Source organism: Mus caroli, chromosome 9 (genome assembly GCF_900094665.2).
Source record: "Mus caroli chromosome 9, CAROLI_EIJ_v1.1, whole genome shotgun sequence".
Lineage (NCBI taxonomy): Eukaryota > Metazoa > Chordata > Mammalia > Rodentia > Muridae > Mus > Mus caroli.
Window position 1 is genome coordinate 46,395,704 of NC_034578.1, and position 25,785 is coordinate 46,421,488.

General features: G+C 46.0%; 1 protein-coding gene and 1 long non-coding RNA gene across 18 annotated transcripts in view; one reads left to right on the forward strand and one right to left on the reverse strand.

Annotated features, from left to right (window-relative positions):
• The window catches only part of Ncam1 (neural cell adhesion molecule 1), a 296,582-nt gene that overhangs the window by 21,733 nt on the left and 249,064 nt on the right, over window positions 1-25,785 (reverse strand). For 6 of the 16 annotated variants that reach the window (XM_029481094.1, XM_029481091.1, XM_029481098.1 and 3 more), the window contains 5 exons: window positions 22,248-22,398; window positions 21,663-21,847; window positions 21,217-21,313; window positions 20,716-20,886; window positions 19,005-19,136 (listed from right to left, as the gene is read on the reverse strand). In XM_029481094.1, the coding sequence (XP_029336954.1) occupies window positions 19,005-19,136; window positions 20,716-20,886; window positions 21,217-21,313; window positions 21,663-21,847; window positions 22,248-22,398 (736 nt within the window). Of the gene's footprint in view, window positions 1-16,444; window positions 16,448-17,880; window positions 17,896-19,004; window positions 19,137-20,715; window positions 20,887-21,216; window positions 21,314-21,662; window positions 21,848-22,247; window positions 22,399-25,785 lie in introns of all 16 variants that reach the window. The other 10 variants (XM_029481092.1, XM_029481089.1, XM_029481088.1 and 7 more) reach the window with 2 other exon arrangements.
• The window catches only part of LOC110302617, a 33,738-nt gene continuing 15,338 nt past the window's right edge, over window positions 7,386-25,785 (forward strand). For both annotated transcript variants that reach the window (XR_002378821.2, XR_003837528.1), the window contains exon 1: window positions 7,386-7,555. This is a non-coding gene — a long non-coding RNA (uncharacterized LOC110302617). The remainder of the gene's footprint in view (window positions 7,556-25,785) is intronic.

Genomic DNA, 25,785 nt, shown 5'->3' on the forward strand with positions numbered 1-25,785 from the left:
GTGTAGAACCCTGGACCCCGCTTGGCTGCCTCACTCGGTCTTAGCTGGGGGTGGTTTGTGGGAATGTTCTGGAAGACACCCCTAATGAGCACAGTTCTTTTTCCGTCCCTCTCACTGGCACTCACATTTCTTCCTGCAACTCTGCAGGTTTGATTTCTATAAACCTGACACATCTTGACAGAGTGCCTGAAATTTGGGCAAATGTAGGCAGGTCTGAGTAGGAAATTTAAAAACATAGAATTACTTTTCAGAACAGCCTTGTGTGTTTTATCCCTGAGCACATCGTAACTCACCCTAGGGTCCCGAGGGCTTGGTCACTGATGGGAGTGAATGACTCTGTGTTCTTGCAACTAGCTTTTCATGAATTAAATTTTATTGCTTAGGATCACTTAAAAATACGTTTCCAATTGTGGCGAAATAAAACACGAATTGCCATAGGCAAGTTTCCTGTGAATGTAACTACATTTATGGCTCAGTGGAGTGAGGGATAATCTTTGGCTCTTCAATGTATTAAAGCAACAATCATTGCGGTCTTTTTCTTTGTGAGAGGAGGGGGGGGGAGGTGGAAATGGCTTTAGTATTTTACAGTAAGAAAGATAAAGTTTCTTGTTTCTCTTTATTTGGGCTTTATGTTCACTCGGACAGTAGCATTGGGAATCCAAGTGGGAGAAGGAAGATGAGCCTGTGTGTGAGGAATCAGAGAGTGTCAGGATGGCTCTGTACTGTGCTGCTGGCTTCCTGTAGGAGAAGCTGCAAGCATACACTGAGGGAACAGGGGAGGAAGTCTAATCCAGGGCTGAAGTTAAAACTCCATACTTGTGAGGGACCAGGACTTCCAGGGAAGGACCGGGCTCTGTAATCTATTTCCTGACCTCTCAGGGAGGCTGTAGTCCACAGGGGTATGACATGAGAGCCAGGAAGAGGAGAGCCACTAGGGAGAGAGGCTAATTACCTCACACTGCACCCCTCCCCATAAATGGACAGCTGCAGGCAAAGTTGCAGTTCAGCCTGGTCCCCCTCCCTGTTCAGTGGTTAACCTCCTGTCTTGGATTCGGAGGTGGGAGCACAGAGGGTGAGCGCAAGCCACCCAGAGTCCTGGGAGGCATCCCCTGAGATGCACAACGTGCGCAGCATTCTCTGGAGCTGGTTAGAAACCCAGGGTGTTTCTGGAACAGGACTCCTTAGCTGGATGTGTGCGTGGGTGTGCTCGCTCTGGGAACTAGAGGAAACGAAGGAGAGTGTGTACTGCAACCAGGAGGACTCATAATCCTGATGTCTGAAGGATATTTGGAAAAAGTCAGGCTCAGTATCTGTTCTATGGTTGGTAATTTAAGAAATCAAAAAAAAAAAAAAAAAAAAAAACACAAAAAAAAAAAAAAAAAAAAAAACCACCAACAACAAAAAAACAGAATGCAAAGGTAAAAAGGTTGTAAAAAAATACGTGTCCTGGTTTTTAAGCTTGGATGCAGCCACTGTCCCCAGCTATTTGAAGGGAAGCATTTAGACCTACTTCGGATATGTCAATCTTTGTAGGCTTTTCAAATTCCTTTTGGCTTTTCTACCATCTTAGGCAATAAGTCAATTGTGTCTACACCATTATAAACATCTGGTAGGGGTCAAGGTGGAGTCTCATTTAGAATAAAACAGGGCCTCTGGGAAGATTCCATAATGCTGAAGGAGCCATGAGAGAGCTCAAGTAGTTCTACTCTCTGACAGAACTAAGGTGACCAGCAAGTCTCAGGGATCCTGGGACATCACAGGCTTTAGCACTGAAATATCAATATCTTAGGAAAACCCTCAAGCCTAGGCTGACTGAGATGATTGCTAGCCAAGAGTGAATGGGAATGGCATTATAGTTTTCTGCGCTGAGCTGAGAATCACAACATGGACTGCGTTGGATGCTCCCTGGCGAAGGAGGGGATTCACCAGGCAGGCAAAGAGCAGAGGCTTTTGCCTGAGGTCTCCTTGGAGTGAGGTGGAGGGAAGTCCACCCAGCTGTTTTGTTGAACCAACCTTACTATATTCTCCCAGAATGGAGCACTGTGGGCATTCAAGGCATAATCAGGGATTTAAAACACCTCCTCTGAACTGTGATTGGTGGGAGGTATGCTCATCATTGGCAGCACTGCCTTACTCTGTCTCCATACTTGCAGAAAGGGATCACAGGATCTAATGTCAGGGTCCTTCCACCTCTGCCATCCTGGCATGGGTGAATTTAGTGTCAACTCTTCCTTGGCCCTTCCTTTGGCACAACACCATGAGGGTGGAAGACATGATACATGACTATCAGATAGCTGTTGTTATGAGATATATCCTTCATCAACAGCTCGATATCTCAAAGACATACAGTTATCGTCATGCTTTGCAGTTTTGCAAAGTGTTCTTAAAAAAAATCTGGTCTTTAGAAGAGAGTTCAAGTCCCTTTAAAGACACATGAATGAACAGACATCTTTCCCAGGAGTCCCTGAAGAACCCAGCAGCCCTACTGAAGGTAGGGTCTTATCTCTGGATTTGTTTTAGGAAAAATATGCATAAAATTAGAATCTCAAAAAAAAAACCTCCTGAAAACTACTACAGCTCTATCAGTTTATATACCCAGAAGAGAATTAGCTATCATTCTATCTGACAATACTCTGATACATATTTATTTTCTCTTGAAGTTCAGAGCATTTTATATCATACAGTATTTAGGTTATCATTTAGAAAGCTTTACCTACGATCAATCACACAAATATATGGTGCATTGAGTTCTCGAAGTTGTCTATCGGGCAATGATATCTCCAAGGTGAACGAGACGTGATTATTTTAGCAAAAGGAAAAGCATAATATAGTTATGATTCATTAAAAAGATAGCGGGGTCCTTGGGCAGTAGTGTAACCTTTCCTGTCACCGTATGCCTGAAGGAAGGTTGTTTTCAACTAACATGGAACGTTGGGACAATGTGGTGGCCCTACAAGGTTTTGTACATGCATCAAGACTGGCAAGAGCAGTTGTTACATCAGTTGTCTCAGCATCTTCAGATGCTTGCTGTCTGTTTTTTATTATAGCTGAGGAATCGGGCTAACAAAACATTCCTTTCTGCACGAAGCCTGGCATGATGAGGAAGGGGACATTGTGCAGGCAATGGTCCTCAGCATTAAAGAAGCTCACTGCTTAATTGAACATATTAGCAGAGGAAATGGTTTAGGGGGTCCCAAGGTTCTGGGGTGGCTGCTGCTGTGATTGAAATCATTATGGGCAATTTCAGAAAAACCAATATTGTAATTATTTGTAAATGCTGGTTTGCTATTCATCAGCAATAGGCATGTTGCTTTAAGAAGACCCCTGGGGTTAATTATACCTTTTGAGTTTAGCTTCATCTAGGATTCAATTTTTTCCCTCTCAAATATTTTATGTTAAAGCTGAATACAGCACTACTTTAAAAATAAACCTTAACCAATAACAAATATTCTGGGCAGTTCTGATATTTTTCCAGCAGACCATAAGTCCATACACGCATGGGAAAAAAATGGTATGAAAAAGGCCGAGTCCTGTCAGATACACCATAGGCAGGCTGCTGAGCGCCCTCTTAAGAAACCGTAATTGAAATGGTTATTTCTGGCCCTGGAGATTACAGGCTCCTCCTGTGGAATTACTGGGCTTCTGTGCCCTTCCTTAAATCCAAGTCTGCTGCGTGCCTTCCCTCTCATCTGCAGGGCTCTGGAGGTAGAAAAGTCTTTACAACACAAACCACAGCAAGCCTGGGGCTTGGGGAAGAAGGCCTCTCTGAGCTGTGAAGGGACAGCGGGAGCCCCTACCCAGCTCCAGGAGGCCTAGTGCCAACAGTGTGCTGAGCATGAAAGGCCAAGGGACAAACAGCCCTTCAAGGGCTCCATCCCTCCTCTTTGCTCATTCATTTTTCAATGTCTATTTTTAATTATGTATGTATTGTGTGTCTGCGGGAGCCTACAGAGGTCAGAAGGGGGCATCAGAGCCTCTGGAGCTGGAGTTACAGGCAGTTGTGAGCTGCTCAGTGTGGGGACTGGAACTGTCCTAGGTCATCTGCAAATGTACTAGTACTCTTAACTAACTGAGCCGACTGTCCAGCCCTTGTTCACTGTGCCTTCTCTTTTAAAACAGATCTATCTGCACAGAGGTCTGCAGTCTCAGCTGTACACATGGATAACTACTGAATGGTCTAGAGTTTGTATTGAAATCTAGAATTTTTACTATCAAATATCGTTGTTGTGAATTTAAAAACACGGAACATTTTGCTTAGACCCAACTCCCATCTCCTTTGTTATTTCTTCCGGCAATTTTAACCGTGGGTATACCTTTTTTATTCTATGCCTCTTTATACGAGTCCAAAACGGGATGATTTCCCTATTCACATGGGAAGCCTGTTTCCTTTCTCCAGCTCAGACACATTATGGTTCCATCAAGGAACAGTATTGACAGGTCCTTTGGGGATTAGCAAATTGCCTTGGGGAATCAGGATTTAGAGTGATTAGGCCACTAATTCTCTGTCCTGAAATGGAGTTCTTAGCTAGAGATATCAAATGAATAACTCTAATGTGATGTAGGCTCTGTCTGTTCTCGGTCTTTATAACTCTCCCTGACACTCCTCTGGGGGTCCCTCCCTGGATTTCCCATACTTCTAAAGCTTAGCTCAGTTATATTAAAGATGAAGGTGACAATTTGTACTCAGCACTGTTCATCTCAAATGAGGTCTCTGGAGACAAGTGGCCTTTTTCTTTAGAGTTAAAGAGATGTCTGTGTTAAGGTGACCTGACCTTCGCCACCCCAGTCTCTGGCTTCAGGGAATATGGAGTATGTGGGTAGGGATGTGGCCAGTTTGGGGTTTTATTTATTTAAAATGGGTATGGGTATTTCGCCTGCAACAATGTCATGTGTGCCATCTGAGGGCATCAGATACTCTAAGGCTGGAATTACAGATGGTTGTGAACTTCCGTGTTGGTACTGGGAATGGAACCAAGGTGGCTTGCTGTCTCTCCAGTCTCAGTTCCTTAGGTCTTAGCAGAGACCTAAGCTTGACCTTGAACTTGGTTTGCTGTCTCTCCAGTCTCAGTTCCTTAGGTTTTAGCAGAGACCTAAGCTTGACCTTGAACTTCGGGGGGCCCGAGCTCACTGAGGCACCTGGTGCAGAGTGCATTCCTGCCCAGTTCTCTTAGGAATTATGAATGTGTGTTGGGAGCAGGAGGGAGGGGTTTGGATGACAAAATGCAAATTAGACAGCAACAAATAAACTCTGACAGACTGAGCCACAAAAACACCGATTCCATTCTTGTGGGTGGCATGAAAGCGCCAACGGATTAATTGACCAATTATATTTGTTTTATTGCCCTTAAAAAAAAAAAAAAAAAAAACAACCAAAACTGACCATGAAGGTTTCACTTGTGGTTGTGGGGCTGATCCAGGCTGAAGAAATTAGGACAGAAATAACTATGACCGAGTGAACGCTGCTACTCCCTCTGAGCCACAAGGGGGCGCCACACTTCACTAGTTCATGAACATTGGTGTGGGTATTAAGTGGGCTACTGGGATGTTCCTGCCCTCACACTGGTAACCTTAGGAGATCCGGTCCCTACTCGAAGGCTTCAGGCTGATAATACTCCACTGCCCCTCTCTGAGGACCTTGGCTACGGCTACCTCTCTACCCTGGGAGCCGCCAGGGTGCGAGATCCTTCGGAACAAAGGCAATTAGAGTAGAAAGTCTGTGTCGACCTGTCAGAGGCCGAGGCTCCAAACACACAGCTGTAAAAAAATTAAAAATAAAGGAGGGTGTGGAAGGGGCGGTTAGTGATGTTTTCAATCTAAGAAGGAAGAGTGGGTGTTAAAGAATTTAGTTCGTCAGAACCAGCATTGCCTAACACAAGTCAGGGTCAGTAGCTAAAGAAAAAAAAAAGATCATTATGAAAGGGTGTGAAGGGAGCCATGCTCAGACATGCAACACAGTGACAGGGGAAGCACAGCGGGCTTGTCACACTCATGCTGATGGTGGGAAACCAGAAGTCCCATTTACAGAGTCCTTGGACAATGCCTATAAAGCCACTTCTCTGCAGAGGCACCTCAAGCTAAAGATTCGGATATATGGGAAGGGGCGGGGATGGGGCAGTAGGGGCATCTTAGTTTGCATAAGGCAGAGTTCAGCTCACCCAAACAAATTCACTCCCCCGCTGCCCTGTGGTAGGGACTTAAGTGTCTTCTCCACTACAGCTATTTGATGATGGGGAATGGGATTCCGTCCCTGGCTTAACCTCTCTTCTCTTCATTCAGTGTTTCATGATGGAACATAGTAAATTGCGTCTGGCTGATGGGCAGAGTTTCCCCGTACTCGTTTAAAGCATCCCAGGCAATTTTGGGTAGGAGCAGGTGGATAGAGAGTGGAATGGGGAACACCTGACTTCATCAGCTGTTCTCTGTACGATCCATGGACAAGAACGATACTATTAGCTTATTTAAGGCATCTGAAATCAGGCCTTACTAATGACCAGGGGAGGGAGGTGGGAGCTGCCCTTAAAAAGCTTCACTCTCTTATCCTATAAATTTTACTTGCGCTAACTTCTCCATCCCTCCTCCCCTTTTTTTGGTTTTGTCGACCACTCCTGAAGATGGACCTCTCTTCAGGAGTGAACAAATTTCTTAGTTTCAATGCTGTGCTCCACTTCATCCTGAATCACAGCATTGCACTGCAATAGCCAAATTTGTTTTTAAAAATCTCATCAAATTTCAAATTCAAACTTCAGCATCTGCATACACTTAGTATCCTACAGGGAAGTTCCAGGGACTATTTTTCTAGACCACTAACCACTTAGCAGTCACCATGACTCTGAAAGAAGTCTACCCCTGCTGGAAGCCAACTTCAGGGAGTGAAAAGTCAATATATTTGGGGTGAGGAGTCCCGAAATCTTTAAGATTTAGTAATCTTAAACTTCCAATATTCTCTGTCCAAAGACTGACAGATTCAATACCAATTTTTAACATAGATCAAATTATTACTGTGGCTTGCAAGGTTTTTGGGACTTTTCTATTTCGTTGCATACCATGTAAAATATAAGACAAGTCATTGTTGGAAATGAAGGAGCTTCCTCTGCGAGTCCAGGAGTCTGGATGTAAATGGGACTGGCTTTAGGGTCCTGTTGCCACAGCTACAAAGAGGAAGTCCTCAGTGACTGTGAATGGAGGGAGGAGGAGAGGGGATACACACAAGGTAACAAATACAGGGAGTGTGACTCAGACCAGGAACAAAGACCATGCAAGACAAGCTACTGTGATTTTGACTATGTGGATGTCGCCCAATCAATTCTCGGAGAAATGAGGTCAGAGGTGAGGTCAAATGGAGGGGAGGCTCTTGCATGCGCAAGCACACACTGGGTGGTTATTGGTGTTAGTCTGGCTACGTGCTCACTGCAGCCTGTATGTGTCTTTAGGGTGTGATGCGAAGTAACACTTTAGTTAGGAGAGAACAGAATGCCTGTGACTCCCAGGGGAGGCTCTGAACAGGTCTGAGTTCAGTGGGGGAAGCTGAGAGCCGACGCCTCCTTCTCTCTTGATGGTGAGTGAGAAACGCTTTAACAAGGTTGTGACAGGCGCAATATTAACTAATTATTTCGTCACCGTTCTGCGCTTCATCAGGCTATAATTTTATTTCCTTTTCTGTAAGGGTCAATCATGTGCGTCTTGATTACACGGAGGCTTCCAGTCACTGTTAATTGCCAAGTGACTTTTGCTTGATTTGTGCCTCCTGCTTGGGGGGAGGGCCACTTTGGAGAAGTGACACCTCAGTCATCAATCCAAATTCTCACTTCAGAAAAAGTCCTCCGTTTATGCAAATCTCGTGAAGCACTCTTGGGTTTTACAGGAGAGCAACCTTTGCACGGAGCTCTCTCTCTTCCTGGAGCATTTCATGGTTGCAAACTATTTCCAAAGGGGTTGCAACACATTTTGCAGAAATTGTAGTTTATGGAGCTACTGGATACACAATTAAGCAAAGAGGCTAATTTTCAAAGCATATTTCTGGGAAATAATGTTTGTGAAGGTCTGTTAAAAAATTCAAGTTCCCCCACTGTGCTGTGACTAACATGGCTTTACTGAGAGGGCAGTTGGTATGACCAGATTTCTTGAGGGAAAAATATTAAACTAAAGGCTGTCAAGTTATCAAATTGCCATGTCAAGGTTGCAAGGACTGTTGAATTCTAGACATGAATTGATGGCAAGAGCAAATCTTTCAAATGTCTTTGCTGTATCTATCGGAGACAGGGAGAAAATTCGTGCCAGGCTGTGGCTCCAGGTTTATTCCTCTAATCAGAACAAAGAGCTTTTACCTTCTGTTCACCAGCGTGGACGACATCATCAGCACCATGCAAGCCACATGACAAAGTCACATGATACGCACGCACATGATTGGTTGAAAGGAAAGTGGAGGAGGTCACATGAAAAATACAAAAAAATTAAAAACTGATGTAAACAATGGGCAGGGAGAAAAAAACCAACAACAAAATCACAGACTAAATAAAAGGAGAAACCAAATTAAATTAGCAGCTTATATAGGAAACATCGGGAGGGCAGACATACTGCCCAGAAAGAGGAGAATCACAAACTATATAGCGCATTTAGTTAACAACACCAGTAAGCATTAGATACAGTTGCAACACTGCGTATTAATACCACACCAAGGAGCATGAACACTTTTAAAATGAGGGGGTGTTTCCGTCAAGGCCCAGATGCCAATCAAGGTCAATCCCAGTGTCTGTTAAAGGGAAAGAAAAACAACAGCAAGTTATTTATTCACAGATTCTGGAACGGTCTCAGCATCCTTGTGGGAAGTGATGGCAGTGAGCCTTAGGTCATCAGGGAAGGGTCCTGAAAGAATAATAGATTGTGTTTAATTAGTGAGAGTCATTCCGTGTTTGTCCTGGTCAAATAGGAGAGGGAGATGACTGAAGGGCCCTGGGTAAATTCTGGCCAGAAAGGGACAGCTTGGAGGGTCTAACTCCACTTTCTTATGGCACACTCGTGATGTTCTTAACACCCTATGGGACTCCACAGAGTCAAGGCACACAGAAACGGAGAAGGCCACAGAGGTAAAGGACTAAGCACATTCTTGGCAACTGAGGCTACGGCTGCATTAATACCAAATCGCAGGAACCAGCCCTGGTCCAGCACACAGAGGGTGACATTAACCACACACTTGACTACTTATAGATCCAATGATGCCTTCAGAGTTGCCAAGACTACATGGATAAGACAGGATTTCGAGGACCAGGGTTGCAGTTCACCTATGTTCCCTTTGCCGTGTACTTTACCCCACTTTGCAGTTTGTGACTGAATGACCGACCCGACTAGTCTTAAGTTTCCTAATTGTAACTTTCACAGGCCTGGGGCTTGGGGGAAGGAAGTTCTAGCTTTTGACAGTTGAGGTTAAGAGAAAAGGGAAAAGATGTAAGGTCAAGACATCTTTTGAAAGCATGCTTCTTTTGAATGAGCAAGAAGCGCTTTAGCTGAGTGTCATATCCCTGTCCCACTGTGAGCTGACAGAATGCACGGTCTTATGGTCTATCATGACACGGGTTCTTCCCAAGCATGCCTGGAAGGGATTATATGTGACAAGTCGTTTCTCTTGATACAATTTATGAAAACTTTCTTCACCTATGGTTATAAACAGATCATTACCACACATAGATATACACACAGACACACATATACACCACACATATACACACATACATATACACTTAGAAACACACATACACACACAACTGCACCTCTGTAGGAGATATTATTTAATTTCACCCGTGTTGACTGACTGACTGACTGACCGACGGAGTTCCACATGACCCCAGCCACTCTGCTTCCTTTGCACGGTGGCTCACATCCTCTGCGTCTTGATCCTATGGTGACTAATACATTCCTGCTAACTCAGGCTGCTGCCAATCGGGATACCCTGAGCTTTATCTCACTGTCCACTGAGACTTATGATTTGGGTCAGTAGTCAAGTGGTTCAAATAAAACAGACTCCAACCTCCTGCTCAGATTTCACAAGTAAGCATCTTATCTGTGGGTAGAAATGTCTGAAGAAATATAAAAACCGAAACACCCGTCAGGGGAGAAATACTTCATTCCTCTTCAGGAGAAGTCTGGAGCCAAGACTGTGTTTCATTGACAGACAAGACCAAAGATGCAAAGCCACCGCTCAAACAGGACAGGGTTGTGCAAATGGGTCCTGTAGTTTTCTCCTATTTCCTGGGACAGATATAGCAGGAGGGATGGGGGCGGAGGGGGGGGAGGGTAGAGGGCGGAGCCACTGTGGCAGAGGGGAGTTGTTAGCAGAATTCCTCTTTCAAATGCAAATACACCACAAACAAACAAGAAAACCCTCCAACCCCTGCAAATGAGCCCAACTTATTGTCATGCTTGTTCCTCTCACAAAACCAAGCTGCAAAGGCATCAGGAACTGAAAGTCACTGCAGCCACACACAGAGGACCACTGAGAAAGCAGCCCCCATAGCTGTCTTCCACAGGAGGAAAACAAAATCCATTCCATGCAGTATACCCAACCAGGAAGCACGGTCCTCCCCTCTTTAATTATGTATGGGAAGCCTTAGCCAGGGTGTGGGAGCTGGACTCTGTAGACCCGTCATCACCTGCCTTAGCTGACTGCTGCTTGGTGGGAGGCAGGACAGGCTCTCCCTGGCCTCCAGCCTCAAGTGCTGTAAAATACACAGTCACGGTGCAAGGGCTCTTGTTGCCTAGCTGAGGGCCTTAGGCCCCCAGTACCCATGTGGCCTTACATCATTAAGGACAGCCTGGATGCCTGCAGCTCAGACTCAGCCAGGTTTTCAGGCTAGTCTAGGGGGATGCTCTTGTTCCCTGGATCCTACTGTCTGGAGAGGACGTCTTAGCCCTTCCAACCCAGCAGCCTAGGAGGTGGCATTGTTCTATTATTTTTCTAGCACCAAGTGTTCAGGGACCAGAATGAAGGGGGTGAGAGCCACAGGCTCTGTTGTGAGACAAGGGCTGCCATGTTGTCAGGGGCACAGCTCCTTCTCCTTTTCTCTGAGCAGCTCTCTCCACTTCCTCCGGTTTCCTCTTGCTCCCAGGCTTTCCTCACTTTATCATATTGCTCTCTCTCTCTCTCTCTCTCTCTGTGTGTGTGTGTGTGTGTACGAGCACAATCCCATGAGGCATGAACAGTACTGTGGGAAGGAGTTGCCATACTTCCCCCCCCCCCCCCCCCCGTGTTTTCCCAATTCTTTTCTGTTTTAAACACAAATGTCAATATGGAAAGGTCTCCACAAGCACAAACAGCCACCCCTTATTCTTTTGGAGGCGGCTCCATTTGCTTTCTTGGCTAAACAGACAGCATGCTTAGAAACCACTCAAGGCTGGGAGCCTCCATGCAGTCACACTGTAGTCTGTGCTACTGCAAGCATCCGAGCAGAGGCGCTGCCCAGAGCAGCCGGCTCTGTACTCACTAGACAGGTCTGTGGTTGGAAGGACAGGAAGAGGCCAGGTTGCTATGGAAACATGAAGGATGGAAAGGGCACTAAGCGGTGAGGGGCAGAAAGGACATAAAACTCACATACCCAAAAGTACAATTTATCAATATTAATATAAATATTTTGGAGAGCTTATCAAAGATAATCTTTTTTTTTTTTTTTTGCTTACAAAGAACTCATGCAGCAAGAGATAAGATATCCCCAAATACTCTTTTGGTTAAATCTAGTTACTAAATGCTGGACATTATATTTTGTATACTTTTCTTTCTTTCTTTCTTTCTTTCTTTCTTTCTTTCTTTCTTTCTTTCTTTCTTTCTTTCTTTCTTTCTTTACAAATATACATACCATAAAGGGGAGTCTACAAAATCTGAGATTTGGGGATTCCAAAGAGACTCCTCTGTGGTCATGAGGTCACAGGTAGAAGGTCAGAGCAGAGACTGGAGCTGATGGCAGGCTGCTTCTGAGGCCACAGGGCATATTTTGGATTGAGATGGTAGGGAGGATTCTTATTCAAAATGATGGGAAGAGAGATTGAGACTGAGTCCAAACCATGGGGGCTTCTGCAGTATTATGGAGAATAAAGCCATCTAGGCAGGGCCATGCTGCTGTGTGCTGCTCTGGGCTTGTGGGGACATCACCCCAGACATTATTCATCTAATGTCTCACGTTGTCACCCTCACCCCGCAGCCTTACCCTCCCCCCACTAGAAAGCCAGGTTCAAGTTTCCAAAGAGTGGACCTGTTCCACTCCTCCAGATTCAAAGAACTAAAGTATAGCACAGTTAAGAGAAATGAGTGGAAAGAACCAGGCTCCCCCACTGTGACAAAGGCCCAGCTCATATGCCTGCTGGGTTGGTGAGGCCTGCCCAGGGTAAGCAAAGCAGAGCTTGATAAATGCTGTAATCTTCGTTATTTTCTTTACGGTGGGTATGCAGTGGGAGTAGGCTCACCATTTGATTTTAGAGCAGAGCAACAAGCATCACTTGCGAAGTGTTAAGTAATTTGTGCGGCCCATCTGCGAGCAGGCACTGTTAACTTCCCCACAAATATTTATAAGGAGTCTATGCACTTATGGACATAGTGAAAGCTACAGGCTGCACTCTCTAATTTCAGAGCTTAAGTCCAACTAAAATAACGGGTAAAAACACAACGCCTCAAACCGTTTTACATGACCCTGCAGGCAGGGCCGAGATTTTTTTTTTTTCCCTTGGTAAATTCCTTTGGCTTTTCCAAATATCGGCTTTGGTCTGACCTGCTGGGAATCACACCACAAGTATACAAAGCAGCCTCAGGACAGCTGTCTGCAGGGTGTCCTAGCCAAAGCAAAGCTCTTCTCTTGTCTGCCCTGAGAGGCCCTGTGTCTATTCCTTTTCCCCTTTGCTTATTAAAAAAAAACCCGAGGCGACTCTCCATTGCCAGAGCTGAGTTATCACCGTAGGCAGAGGAGTCGCACCGGGTGGAAAGGTACCTGCAGGGATGGGGGTGAAGAGAGCAATACTCACTAGCTCGAGGAGACAACGGAACAAGGGTGGAAGAGTTAGCAGGAGCCACTGGAGAAACAAGAAATGAAGGTGAAAAAAAAAGTGGTAAATAGATCCCTGGGAGCACACGGATGCTGAATTGAAAAAAAAAATGGGAGTAGCAATCCTGGGGTGCCGGTAAGAGGAGCAGGTGGGGAGCAAAGCTGGAAAGAGAAAAAGTGCACGCGACAGGTGGTTGGCACGCTAGCGGGCAGTACACAGGGCTGTCTTCTAAGTGCGAACCTTGAGCCCAAGAGCCTGCTAAGGCTGGCAGGCAGGTAAGGAATTGGCCAGGAGCAGCTGAAGAGGCCTCAAACCTAAACAGAACACAAACAGCCACCTGGGCAGGATCGCCTGTGCCCATAAGCTCTGAGGGACAGGAGGGCAGACACCTAGGCCTCAGTTCAATGGGAGCCTTAGCAAGGAAAGGGACTGGCTTCTCAGGTTACACCCTGGATATGTGTGCATATATAGGAATGTCTTTACGTCCACCTCCTGTTTGTGTGTATGCATGCTTGTGTTAGTGGGTGATTGTGCACCCCTGCGTGTGTGTGCATGAGTGTCAAGACCAGATGTTGAGTGTCTTCTTCAATTGCTTCTCCACCTCATTTTTAAAGTATTTTATTTAAAATTACATGTATATGCGCATGTCTTCCTGTAGAAGTATATGTATATGAGTGTAGGTACCCAAGAAAACCAGAAGGGGACACTGAATCATCTGGAGTGACAGGTACTTGTGACCTCTCTGACGTGGATCATGAGAATGAACCTCTGGTTCCCTGTAAGAGTAGGGAACTGCTCATAACCAGTGAGCCCTCTTTCTTCTCCCTAGCTACCTTACTCTCTAAGATGGGGTTCTTTCACTGAACCTAGGGCTCACTGATCCAGAAAGCCTTGCTGGCTATGCGGCAAGACCCCTATTGTCCCTATGGCCCTGGTCCTGGGGTCACAGGCACATGCAGCTGTTCCTGGCTTTTTTATGTGAGTGCTAAGACTCAGATCCTCACTCTTGTCCAGCAAGTGATTCAATGACTGAGCATCTCCCCCTCCCTCCTGGCACTCAGAGCAAAACCTACACATCTCACTCTCTAACCCGAACAGCTGAGCGAGACAGAATTGGCCATCTTCAACGACAAGGGACAGTGTGTTTTTATACAGAAGCCTCTTAAAACAGGGGTGCTCTCCAAAAACCCTCCCTAGAGAAGGTGATTGCTTACACTGCTGGGGAAGAGTGAGACAATTCAGTGTCATTCCTGGGCCCCCCAGAGAAAGGAGCTGTTCAACATACAGGCTCCTCACAAACAATCCCAAGTAGCCTTCAGCCTGGAGGATGCTTAGAGACTGTACACCTGGCACACTGGGACACTGAATGGGACTTTGGTGTTTGATTGACAAGTATCCAGAAGTTGTCCGTCAGCAGTAGTAACAAAAGGCAGGCTCCCTTGGGAGCTGGGTGGCAGAATGGGAAAGCTATTGTCAGAGCTGCCTCAGTGCTCGGGGCTTGGAACCTTCTCCAGTACCTTCCAGTTGATACCATCATTGCCAGTGTCCCTGATGTCACAGCAGTTTGGTAATCAATCTTTCATGAATAGGTGACTCAGTTAATTAAGATAAATGTCTCTCACTTTCTTGTGTGTGCGTGTGCGCACATGAGTGCGTGAGTGCGTGCGTGTGTGTATGTGTGTGTGTCTTGAGATGTTTGTGTAATTGTCCATGTTATTTGGGGAAAGGCCTAATTCCCTATGCATTTTAATCATGTGCACTACAATGCATTTACGGTGTTCCCATGTGTGCCACAGAGAGGACAGTATATCGAGATAAAAATCTCAAGACACATCTTTTTAAAAAACGTGCACCCAATATGCTCTATTTTGTTTCTTGGCATAGAAGCAAAATCAACAGTACCAATGAGGCCATGAGTTTCTGCAAGTGTGGGGTTCAGTGACAGAGCAAAAAGATTGCACAAGAAGACAGAGTACAAGTTTGCAGCAGGGAAGCAGCCCCTCCTGCGGCATGAAGGTCATGGACTTATTAGCAGAGAGTCTCCAGTCCACACAGGCATCACATGCACAGGGCACTCCCCGGGTTAGAGCTTAGTTTGTTTAGGCTCACAGCTCTCTTTTCTCCTCTGTGCATTTTACACAGAGGACCCTCAATAAGCTATACCATGCTTTGCCTTGCAGCTAGCTGGGAGGTTTTTTGCTAGTTTTGCCTGCTCTTCTCTGGCTGTGATTAACCTACACCCCTGACTGTACAGAGGTTTCCTAGGGAGCTAAGAAAGCAACTTGTTCATTGAAACATCCCAATAAACTCCAACAGTTAGTTAATGCCCAACACTGGCCTTAACTAACCCCTCCCAACTCAGAAGTCTGGCCTTGTGCCTTTTCCCCTCACCCAGGGTTATGAGTTCCACTCTGGTTCCCAGCCCAGAGCCACCAGTCAGTCTGTGTCGTCCTATAGTTTAGGGTAACGGTGCCAGTGTGTGAGTGCAGGCTTGGGAGAAGCACACACAGATCAGTCCATGGATGACTCTCTATCTGATTTTAAACAACTTTCTTGTCTTCCAAGAAATGGGAGCGAGGACCCAGAGGAGAGACCCTTGTGAAGCTTCACAGTGGAAAAAGCAGGCTTTGTCTCAGCAGGGATAAACACTCGCTTCATCTCCTCCACGGGTGTCCTTTCTTAGGACAGGCAGGGTGTTCTCTGGCCAGACCCTTGTCAGTGACTTGGAGAAAGCTCAGGAGGGTTAAAGGAAAGATCTCACTGAGGTTTCTTCAGGGAGTGTGCTCTTCCCATGTTTAGCCAGACACCATGCTGATATTCTATATACGCTTCTAAGATTACACTTCACGTCTGCTTGTCAAAAATAATCCTTCCTTCTTGACCCTCTCTCCCTCCCCACCACCCCCTTCCTTTCTTCTTTCCTTGCTTCTTTCTTTCCTTCCTCCTCCCTCTTTGCTTGCCTGGAGGTTTGAATCTATGGTGTTGCACTGGCCAGGCTAGTGCTCCACTGTTGAGATATATCTCCAGTCCTTTCTCTTTTCATTTTATCTTGAGACAGGGTCGCACTGGAACTCAGTTACCCAGGGTCATCTGGGACTCAGTCTGTGGCCCAGGCAGGCCTTGAACTTATGATCCTCCCACCTAAGCCTCCCCCAAAGCTTTTTAAGGCCTGTAAGGCCTGATGCTTATTAACTCTTTAAATCATACCTTTATTATATGATTGAGAAAACCAACTTTTGTGCTAATTGTTGTTGGGTCACAGCCTTCTGCAGAGGACACTCAGAGTCTCCTTTAATCACCCACATGCATACTACTATATAAAAAAGACCAAGCCCAGGGCTTCCTTCTTTTAAAAATTAAGAACTAAAACTAAAAGTAAAAATTTTAATTAAACACATAATTTTTAAGATGGCTTAAAACATACCTTCTGCTATATTAAAAACAAACCCAATCCCCCCAATAATCCTATCTTCATAAGGCCCAATCTGGTAATGAATGGAAACTACTGTGACCTTGGGGGCCATGTCCAGTTCTTCCAAGTCAACTGTAATTGCTGCAGAGAAGACAGTCAACAGGAAGTCTTATTTGGGCTTCCCTCTCTCTAACTAGCAAAGCTGGTCCTCACTTCCTGGAAGAGAAGGGTCTGGAGGAAGCAGCTTAGGGTTGCTGGAAGGGTCCAGGAGGAAGAGCTTTCTCACCAGAGGTCCCCTGGGGCACAGCTGTCAGTCCTCCTCATTGCTCCGTGTCTGCACCCCTCATCCCCACAGGCCCTGATTCTGACACCTTCCCTAGCTGACACGTTCAGACACCAACCTGGCTGGTAGCACAGCATCCATGCTCAGCTACTTCGTTTTTGCTGTGGCAGCAGTATTTCGAAACACTTTTATAAGTAGAAGTTTCCCCAAGTGCCTTTTAGGATCTAGCAGCTTCCTAGAATGGTGTATAGCTTCGTGATTATCTTTCTGTCTGGTTCTGTCAGGTGCCTCGGCGCTCTGTTTTCAATGTGCTCAGCCCAGGGAGAGCCAGACTATGGCAAAGTGACTTCTGGGAGTCGGGTGTCTCTTCAGGCTGAGGGGTCAGGGCCAGTTCTACTCTCTGTAGCACCTGCCACCTCTCTTGTTACCTTTGCTCTCAGCATCCTGTGTGTGTATGTGTTTCCAGTTTATATAATTAGAGTGTCACTCCAAGGGGAATCTCCCCCTCTCTCCATGCTACTGGATAACTAGAATCAAGCGCTTAGCTCCCTCCCCATGATCCCTGCAGGCAGCTGCCTGCAGGACACAGTGTGGCTACACCTTTCTGAGAGCCCCCATTAGGCCTTCCCACCAGTTGTCTCTGCTTGTCTTCATCTCCTAACTAACAGACAAGCCAGGAAGAGTGCATGCTCCATTCTCTTACTTCCTAAAAACAAAGAGGAAGATTATTTTTGGCTCCTTCTCCTCGATCATATTTGGAACAATGTCCTCAGGAGGCAGGTGTCACTCCGCTGGTACTAGGGCTAAAAGTGAGGGGATGCTATTAGCTTGTTACTCGGAGACCATCTGCAGATTTCCACCACGCTTGGTTCAGCAAACCTTATCTTTCCCACACCAGTAATTACTACACACAGAGATTAATAAATAAACACAATTTCAAAAGACACGGAAGTCGCATGCTCTAGAACAGTGGTGTTAGCCTCCTGGAGTGACCTATATATGTTAACAAAGGCACAGCTAGACTAAGGTCAGTGTGGTTAGGGCTCAGACAGCATCATCTACTTCAGCCTCTAGGGGACAAAAAAGGGGGCCAGAACTAAATTATGAACTAGAACTAGGTGTTAACACTATGGAAACAGGTAATGAGGTATGAAGAGGCACTTACGTGGAGGAGGGCTATCTGCATTTCCCATGGATGGAACACAGACGGAAAGAAAAGCCAAGAGACAGACCCAAGGGAAAAAAAATAAGATGTAAAAGAAATGAACAGAATCCACAGAGCACATGGAGCTGAAACTCAAATCATCAAATTACTTTAAACGGAAAGAAACAGTCCCTGCAGGAGGACCGTGAGCCAGCTCTATTGCTGGGAAGAGGTCAAGGGGATCTTTTTTCGTAGGCTCCCAAGCTTCTGAGGCAAAGAAGCAAAGGGTTCTCTTGTGTGGATTAAATCAAGGTCTGGGGAGAGCCTGGAGCCTCCGTGGTCACCCAGGAGAGCCGCTCTACAGCATCTTCACCAGCTGGAGGGACCCAGGGGCCTTGTGGGGCAGCAGTGTGGAAGGCAGAGGAACGTGGTCAGGAAAAGGCTCGCCCAGAGCCTGGCTGCTGAGGGAAATGAAGGCTAAGCTGGGCAAGCATAGTTTAGGGTTGGAGGGAGTGACAGAGAGAAGCCAGAGGCCGTCCTGAGTGAAACCCGGGGAAAGCAGCTCTCCTGAAAGAGTCTGAGAGGCAGAGACATCTGGGGGAGTCATCTTGGGAAGGGCCCCTATTAGACGATGGGTACCTATACCTCCTCACAAAGAAAGCTCTATTTTCCTCCCTATGACTTAATGTTGTCACTGCGTCAAAAGTGCAGGAACTAATGGCACGAGCTGTCACGGTCTCTGTTGTCTTCCTTCAAGTCACAAAGTATTTAGGGGCCTCTGTGGCCTGGCTCAAAAGGTAGTGCTCCCAACTCCTTCCATTTGCCCTGTGTGTTTTTCCCCTCCTGCCTCAGACTCTCCACCAAAGTTAATCATTGGTGGCCCCTGGCTGCTACTGTGATAATCTGGGCCACCCATCAGGACAGTAAGTATCCTCTTCCACACAGTTTGAGAAGAGTGAGGGCAGATCAGCCATCCCTGAGAACCAGAGTGTTGAGTGGGCCACTAGGAGGAACATGGGGACCGGAAAGTCAAAAGCTATCTTCTGAGCTATGACAGGGGACAGCTCAGGGTCCCTGTCTGTCCCCGAGGAAAAGAGGGAAGAGTGTGAATGTGAAGAGAGACAGAGCAGCTGGGCTGTACTTACGGACTGGCTGTGTCTTGAACTCAGTGGCTGCACTGATCTCGCCCAGCCCCTTGCCATTGAGGGCCGCCAGTCGTACCGAGTACCTTGTCTCAGGTTTCAGGCCCATGATGGTGACAATGCCTTCCATGTTGGCTGTTGTGAGAAAATGGGGATGATTAAAGGAGAGTGCCCACGTACAGGGAAGCACATGTGGTGGAAGATGGTACAGCAGATCTCCAGCAAATTAAACACAACCATTGTTTGGCAACTAAGCAGAAAAATTGGAAGCAGGAGATAAATGAAGACCTGTACGTTCCCGTTCACACCTGCAGTGTGAAGTCCCAAGTACACACCAACAGTCCGGAGTCACAAGCAGCCTCGATGACTTTTATACAATAGATGAATGGACTAATGAAATGTAGCAAGGAGCAATGGTGGGGGATTTACCCAGTCTTACGGGTGAAATGTTGACACACGCTGTGATATGATAAACCTTGAGAACATTTTGTTAAATAAATAAGCTGCTGCTAGAGGAACATAGCATATGATGCCACTCTCATGAGGAACCTAGAGTAATCAGCTAGGGAGTGACAGTGGAATGGTAGCTGCCAGGGACCAGAGGAGCTAGATAAAGGAGGAGTTAGGGTTTCTGTCTAAGGTGACACAAATGTGTAGAAGCTGGTCAGCAGGGACAGTTGTGACTCAGAGCTACTTGTATACTTAAAAATGGTTAAATGCAAAGTATTTACCATAAATAAAATATAAGTAGAAGTGATCTTTTAAAACAGAAGTGACTGAGGCAGTATCTCAGTGGATGAAGTGTCTGTTGTACAAGAGGAATACCTGATTTCAAATCCCCAGAAGCCATATAAAAGCTGGGGTGGAGGCACTCTCCTGTAACCCAGCACAGGGGTTAGACACAGATAGGCCATAGACCACAAAGCTCCCTGGTCAGCCAGCCTAGCTGAAGTCATGATTTTCAGGGTCAGATAATAAAGGTGGGGAATGATATAGGAAATATTTATCCATCCATGGATAGTTGATGCTGATTTCAGAAGGGGGGCACAGAGAGAGACAGAGAGGGGGGAAGAAGAACAACACACACACACACACACACACACACGGGGTTTGGAGGAAAGGAAGGAGGAAGAAAGAGAAGGAGATGGGGGAGGAATACACACACACACAAACATGGGGGAGGGGGTTGGAGGAAGGGAAGGAGGAAGGAAGAGAGGGAGATAGAAAGGAAGAGAGAGAGAGATGGGGATATTTAATCTTGAAAGACATCACCAGATTGACTTAACATGGAAGATAAAACAGGGTTTACTCATGGTAGATCTGTCTGTCATCTTGCTGGCTTGGTCAGCAAGTACACGACTGTCCCTGGGTATAGACCATTAGGGATGCCCAGGTGTCATCAGAGAGGAAGCAGTGAGCAGACTAGGGGATGCTCTGCACTCTGTCCCATTGAGCTCAGCACCTAATCAGGTCTTCTGTCTGGGAATCATCTAAGATGTCCTTCCTGTCCTGGTGAGGTCACAAGAACTAGGTTCTGAAGCAGCAGGGACAGAAGATCCCTTCCCATGGAAGAATGACCCTGACCTATTTATAGCTGAAGAGTTCCTTTCTCTAGAGGAAGCTAGATGGGATGGCAGATGGTGACATCCTGCTCACTCCCCACCTACACAGTCAACAAGGATCTGATGAATTCAAGGGTGTGTACTAGACTCACCTTCTTTGGCATCATACCACTTGAAATGCCAGGATTCTTCGCCCAGCGACTTCCACTCAGCCTTGTACTTGAGAATGGGCACGCCACCCGTGGCCTCTGGCTCATCAAACTGCACCTGTGCTGTGCTGGAGTATGGTTCCACCCGATCAATGGATGGAGAAGACGGTGTGTCTGTGAGAATACGTATGGACACCCAGGTCACAGATGTGGTCCAAGATCACAATGCCCAATTTGAAGTATGTCTCTTATGTTTCTGCTCTATCTTGGAAATCCTATCTAAACATAAGAATCTCTGGTTTTGGAGACTCCACTTTCATAGCTTACTTCACATTCTCTTTAACCTATCCCATAGATGGATTCTCTCTCACTCTAAGTTGCTACCAGCATTTGACTCTTCAGAGCCTGCCTTCATCTTCTACTCTTTCATTAGTACCCTTGAAATGTATAAGATGCACCAATGAGGGCAAGGATGGTGTGGAAGTTGGCATGAATGACACTTACCTGCTTGAACAAGGATGAATTCCAAGGACTCCTGTCCAATACGGTTCACTGCTGTACAGTTGTAGTTTCCAAAGTCATTTTCTGAATCAGGGGTCACCTATAGAAGGATAAACCCCATGGATTACAAATGTCCCATGGGTGGCCATGCTCATCTTTATTTCTTAGATACAGTTAGCAAAGAATAAATCAGGTGAGGAACACATTATCTATCTCAGTGGAAGGAGCTCAGTGTCTCATGGAAGAGACACATTCCACTTCCCAGTCCCAGCCTAGGCACATGGTCAGGACCAGTGAAGCTGAGGATGGGGATCTAGAAGGAAGGCTGAATTTCCTATCCACCCTATGTTCCCCAGTTCTGGATGTGCCAGAGAAGCAGGAGAAATGATGAAACTCATCTCATGACCACCCAGCCTGTTCCACCATGCCCTTCCCACCCTCCAATTCACCTCTAGATAGCTAGCAGATGGGGTGTTGTAGATCTTGATATTGCTGTAGTTGGAGCTTGGCAGCAACTGACCATCTCGGAACCAGGAGATTGTGGCACTTGGGTAGGCGAAGACCTCACAGGTGATGTTCACCTGGTTCCCTTCCCAAGTGTACACAGCCACAGGGCCCTGGAGCTTGGGAGCATCTGCAATGAAGGACAGTGACCATCAGAACAGCTACCATTTTCTTGGGACATTCAGTCTGTCTTCTGGCACTAGAAAGATAAGCAGGGCACAAAGCAGAGCTGCCTGGAGCAGTAGAGCTCTGGGAAATTTGGGAAGTCATGTTGGAATTCTCTGCTTGAGAGAACTAACAGCATGGAGGTCTGGTGGGTAGCTTGGGAATGACGTTTGTGTGTGGGTACTTGGGGCCATAGCTCTGACATAGTTGAGGGCCTTGGGGAATAAACTAGGCCTTGGGGAATGAACTAGGCTTTGAGGAATGAACTAGGCCGAACTTCCTACTGAAGCTGAAGCTTATGTCTCCTGCATCCTGACCCTTCACTGCTTCTCCTTCCACCCACTCCTTCCCAAGTTATTCCTTACATTGAACTTCGAGGTACATGGACTGGGAATCCTGGCCGATGGTGTTGCTGGCAGTGCAGATGTATTCTCCAGCATCTGTGTACTGGATGCTCTTCAGGGTCAGGGAGGACACACGGGCATGGCTGCGAACCACCATGTGCCCATCCATAGTCTGCCAGGAGGAAAGGAACAGCATCAGACACTGAGGTGAGGCAGAGGGCAGGGGCAACTAGAGCAGTGTGGGTCTAGGAGACAAGGCCATTGCTTGTCTTGTGATCAGTCTTTAGTCCTCACTCTATGTCAACCTCTAAATTCATGCCATGTATTTCGTAATGGAGGAGAGTATGGGAGCAGAATAGAAACTTGAAAAGCAGTTCCAAGAGAAAATGGGACTCAGTTGGTTGGGGACATAGGGAGGTTTCCCCAAGACTAGTTTGAGGTGTGTTAAAATGGAAACAAAAGCCTTGGCTGGCACAAATTCCATCAAGGCATTGTCTCTGTCCTTTCTTTCTGGTCTGACTATCACCCACAATTCTCTGGTGTGTGAATATGTAGTAGGACATGCCAATGGCACAAATGTAAGAAATGCAAGAAGTGTCTTTCCTATAAATGCCTCTCCTGAAGGCTTGATAGCAAGACAATTTTCATTCTTAATGTGGAAACAAATCAAAGCTCATGCCCTGCTAAGCAGAAAGTAACAGAGCCTCCCCTTGAAGAACAGTGCAGAAAGAGTCACAGGCTCACCCAGGATCCTTTGCACCAAAGTCTGCATCCATCCCTAGTCTTTGATACTACCATTACTTTACTCAGTCTATAGAATGACCAGCACTGCTAAGAAATGAATCCGCACATAAACCCTAGGCAATGGATTCTAGAATATCTGCAAGGGCTCCTTCCTTGGCATTGTAAGCAAAAGGGTTGCTAGCTATCGAAGGGCTTAGGCAAGTGTGCCTGGGCCAGACTTCCCAGAAAATTGGTAAACTGGAGAAGGGCCCTAGTCTACATAAGCTGGGCTATTAAGTCCATTGCAAGATGCTCAGTGGAGTAGGACTAGAGGGTGTGCTGCATCTGCCATGCTATTGGATTTGCTCTTCAGAGAATTAAAGGGCATTTAACCTCAGTTTCTATCAATTAGAAGCTGACCAGAGGGCAGAACACCACCATCCTTTGCAAGCCAGTCCAGGAGGTTCATAAAATAAAAACCAAACCCAAACCAAAACCAACTGAAAAGATGTCTCTGGCCTTTTACAGCAATCTCAGCAGAGAATGGCACAGAGTCCATTTTCTATCAGTAACCAGCACTATGTGAATCAGGTCTGTTTCAGTTGTCTGAGTTGTATCAGGGACCTAAAATATGCTTCCAATGAGGGAAGGCAGGGCACAAGAAAACCATCTCTGCTTACAGCTGTGTATAGCTCGTTCTCTCAGAGAAGGATACCCTGTCAATAGAAGAGGCTTGTTGATCAAGAACTTTCATCCTAGGAAGTGATACACATTAAAGAGAGGTGACAGGAGACTGTCTTAAAGAGCCCAGAGACATACAGTTTATTGGAGATGCTAGATCCCAGGCCTCCTTTTCTTATAGGCTGATAGTGGTCCATTTTACTAGCTACTTTTATATGTCAATCAAAGTCTTCACCCATCAGTATCAATCAGGGACACTGAGAGCATGAAGTCATTCTTGCTGGTATCTCTAAAAAGTTGACCTGTTTGCTCATCATTCCTCTCTGCCCGAAGCACAACAGGACTGAAGGGAGAAGGAACTCTGGGTCCGCACAGGGTCTTGTCCACCTTGGGATGTACTGTGATTCTATGTGACCCAAATAGTGCTTTTCCAAAGACTGCCATACACACAGTTCTCAGAACTCTAAGGGAACATTTCCATGTGGAAAGAAGGCAGATAGAGACACATAAGTTGGAACACAAAACAAGATAGGAATAGCCTTTGTTCAGAAATGTCTGAAGATGAACACAGAGCGTCTGTGGTACCTTTTTAGCTCATTTTTTAAAAAAGCTGCCTCCTTGCCTACATTTATTTCCCTGTGTGGAGATTTCTGTCATTTAATGATGTCATCAGACAAGGAGTCGATTTCTATAAGGATTTCCTATTCTGTAGTGGCTCACTGAAAGTTTGATGATGGGACTCTTTGCCAGATATCCAGTCATCCCTTGGAGGTTATACTGATAAGACTCCTGTGTGATTGGGTTATCTCCTCCTGAAATAATTTCTTCTGGCACAGGGACACACCCATAAGACAGTCCAACCAAAAGTCCTGCTGACCACTGAGGCTCCCTTAGAGGGAGCATCTGAGTTTGGATAAGAGTGGAAAAAGAATATTACAGCAAGGAGATCATTCTCTCACTCTTAAAAAAATATGCGTGGTTCTAATTATTCTCATCAAAACAGTAAAAGTGCTGAGCCTTTCAGAGCATCCAGAATGAACCTGGCCATAACACAATCCCAACTGCTGCACTTATCTGGTCCTATGGACTTCATCTCTGAATGAGTCAAATAGAAAAAAAAATGGAACTTCTGAGCCCCATGGACCTCATTTACTTGGAAGTCAATTATGTTCAAAGTGAAATATTCAAGATAAAAGATACTTCTGGAAAAATGGAGTGGGAGGTGCCCGCTTTCCTGGGAGTAAACCTCTTAGTTCCACTTATAATGATACTCCATTTAACATCTCCTTAATGCTCCCTGATACATTTCAGCACCTCCTGAAGTCAAGTCTAGATCAGAATGACAGGGGGAGATGTGCAAGGCTAAGCAGCACAAGATCTGTAGCTGGGGAAGTTGGCCCCATCATTCACCCCTCTTCTCTCCTTCCCGAATGCCAACAGGGCCATGATTTTTGGCCAATAAAACACTCAGCTATGACAGCACTAAATGATTTCAAGGCCACAGGAGGGAAGCATTTCAGTGGGGACATGTGCTTGACTACAGTCTCCATGTCATCAAGGAAGGCATACTACAGAGATGAACTTACGATGAACAAGATTTGACCATGGCAGACTGTTCAGGTGCAGAAATGAATGTCCCTGCCAGGGGATAGGTGACAACTTTTAAATATTAATCAGAATTCAATATTTATGTCTGTGACCTGAAGACAGGAGCTATGTATTCTGACTGCTTACTACCCCAAAAGACTGAGAGGATACACTCACTCAATAAATTAGAGAGTCTATTGGACTACTGAATCCCCTTCTGTGACGGTTGTTTTGGGTAGTCACATTTCATTTGGAGGAACATAAAAGGGACTTTAATAGAAAGTATTCACAGGTTAGATATTTGAATCTCATCTAAAGGTGTGTGTGTATGTGTGTGTACGCGTGCGCATGCGTGCGCGCGTGTAATTCTTCAAGAGCCTCGTTTTTCAAGAAAGAGTCTTTCACAGGGATCCAGGGCTCCTTAACTAGGTGAGGCTAGCTGACCAGTGAGCCCCAGAGATCCACATGTTTCTTTCTTCCCAGTGCTGAGATTAAAAGCCCACAACACCTTGCTTGGCTTCCAACACGAGTGCCAAGGCTCAATACTCCCAGGTCCTTGTGCTTGTGT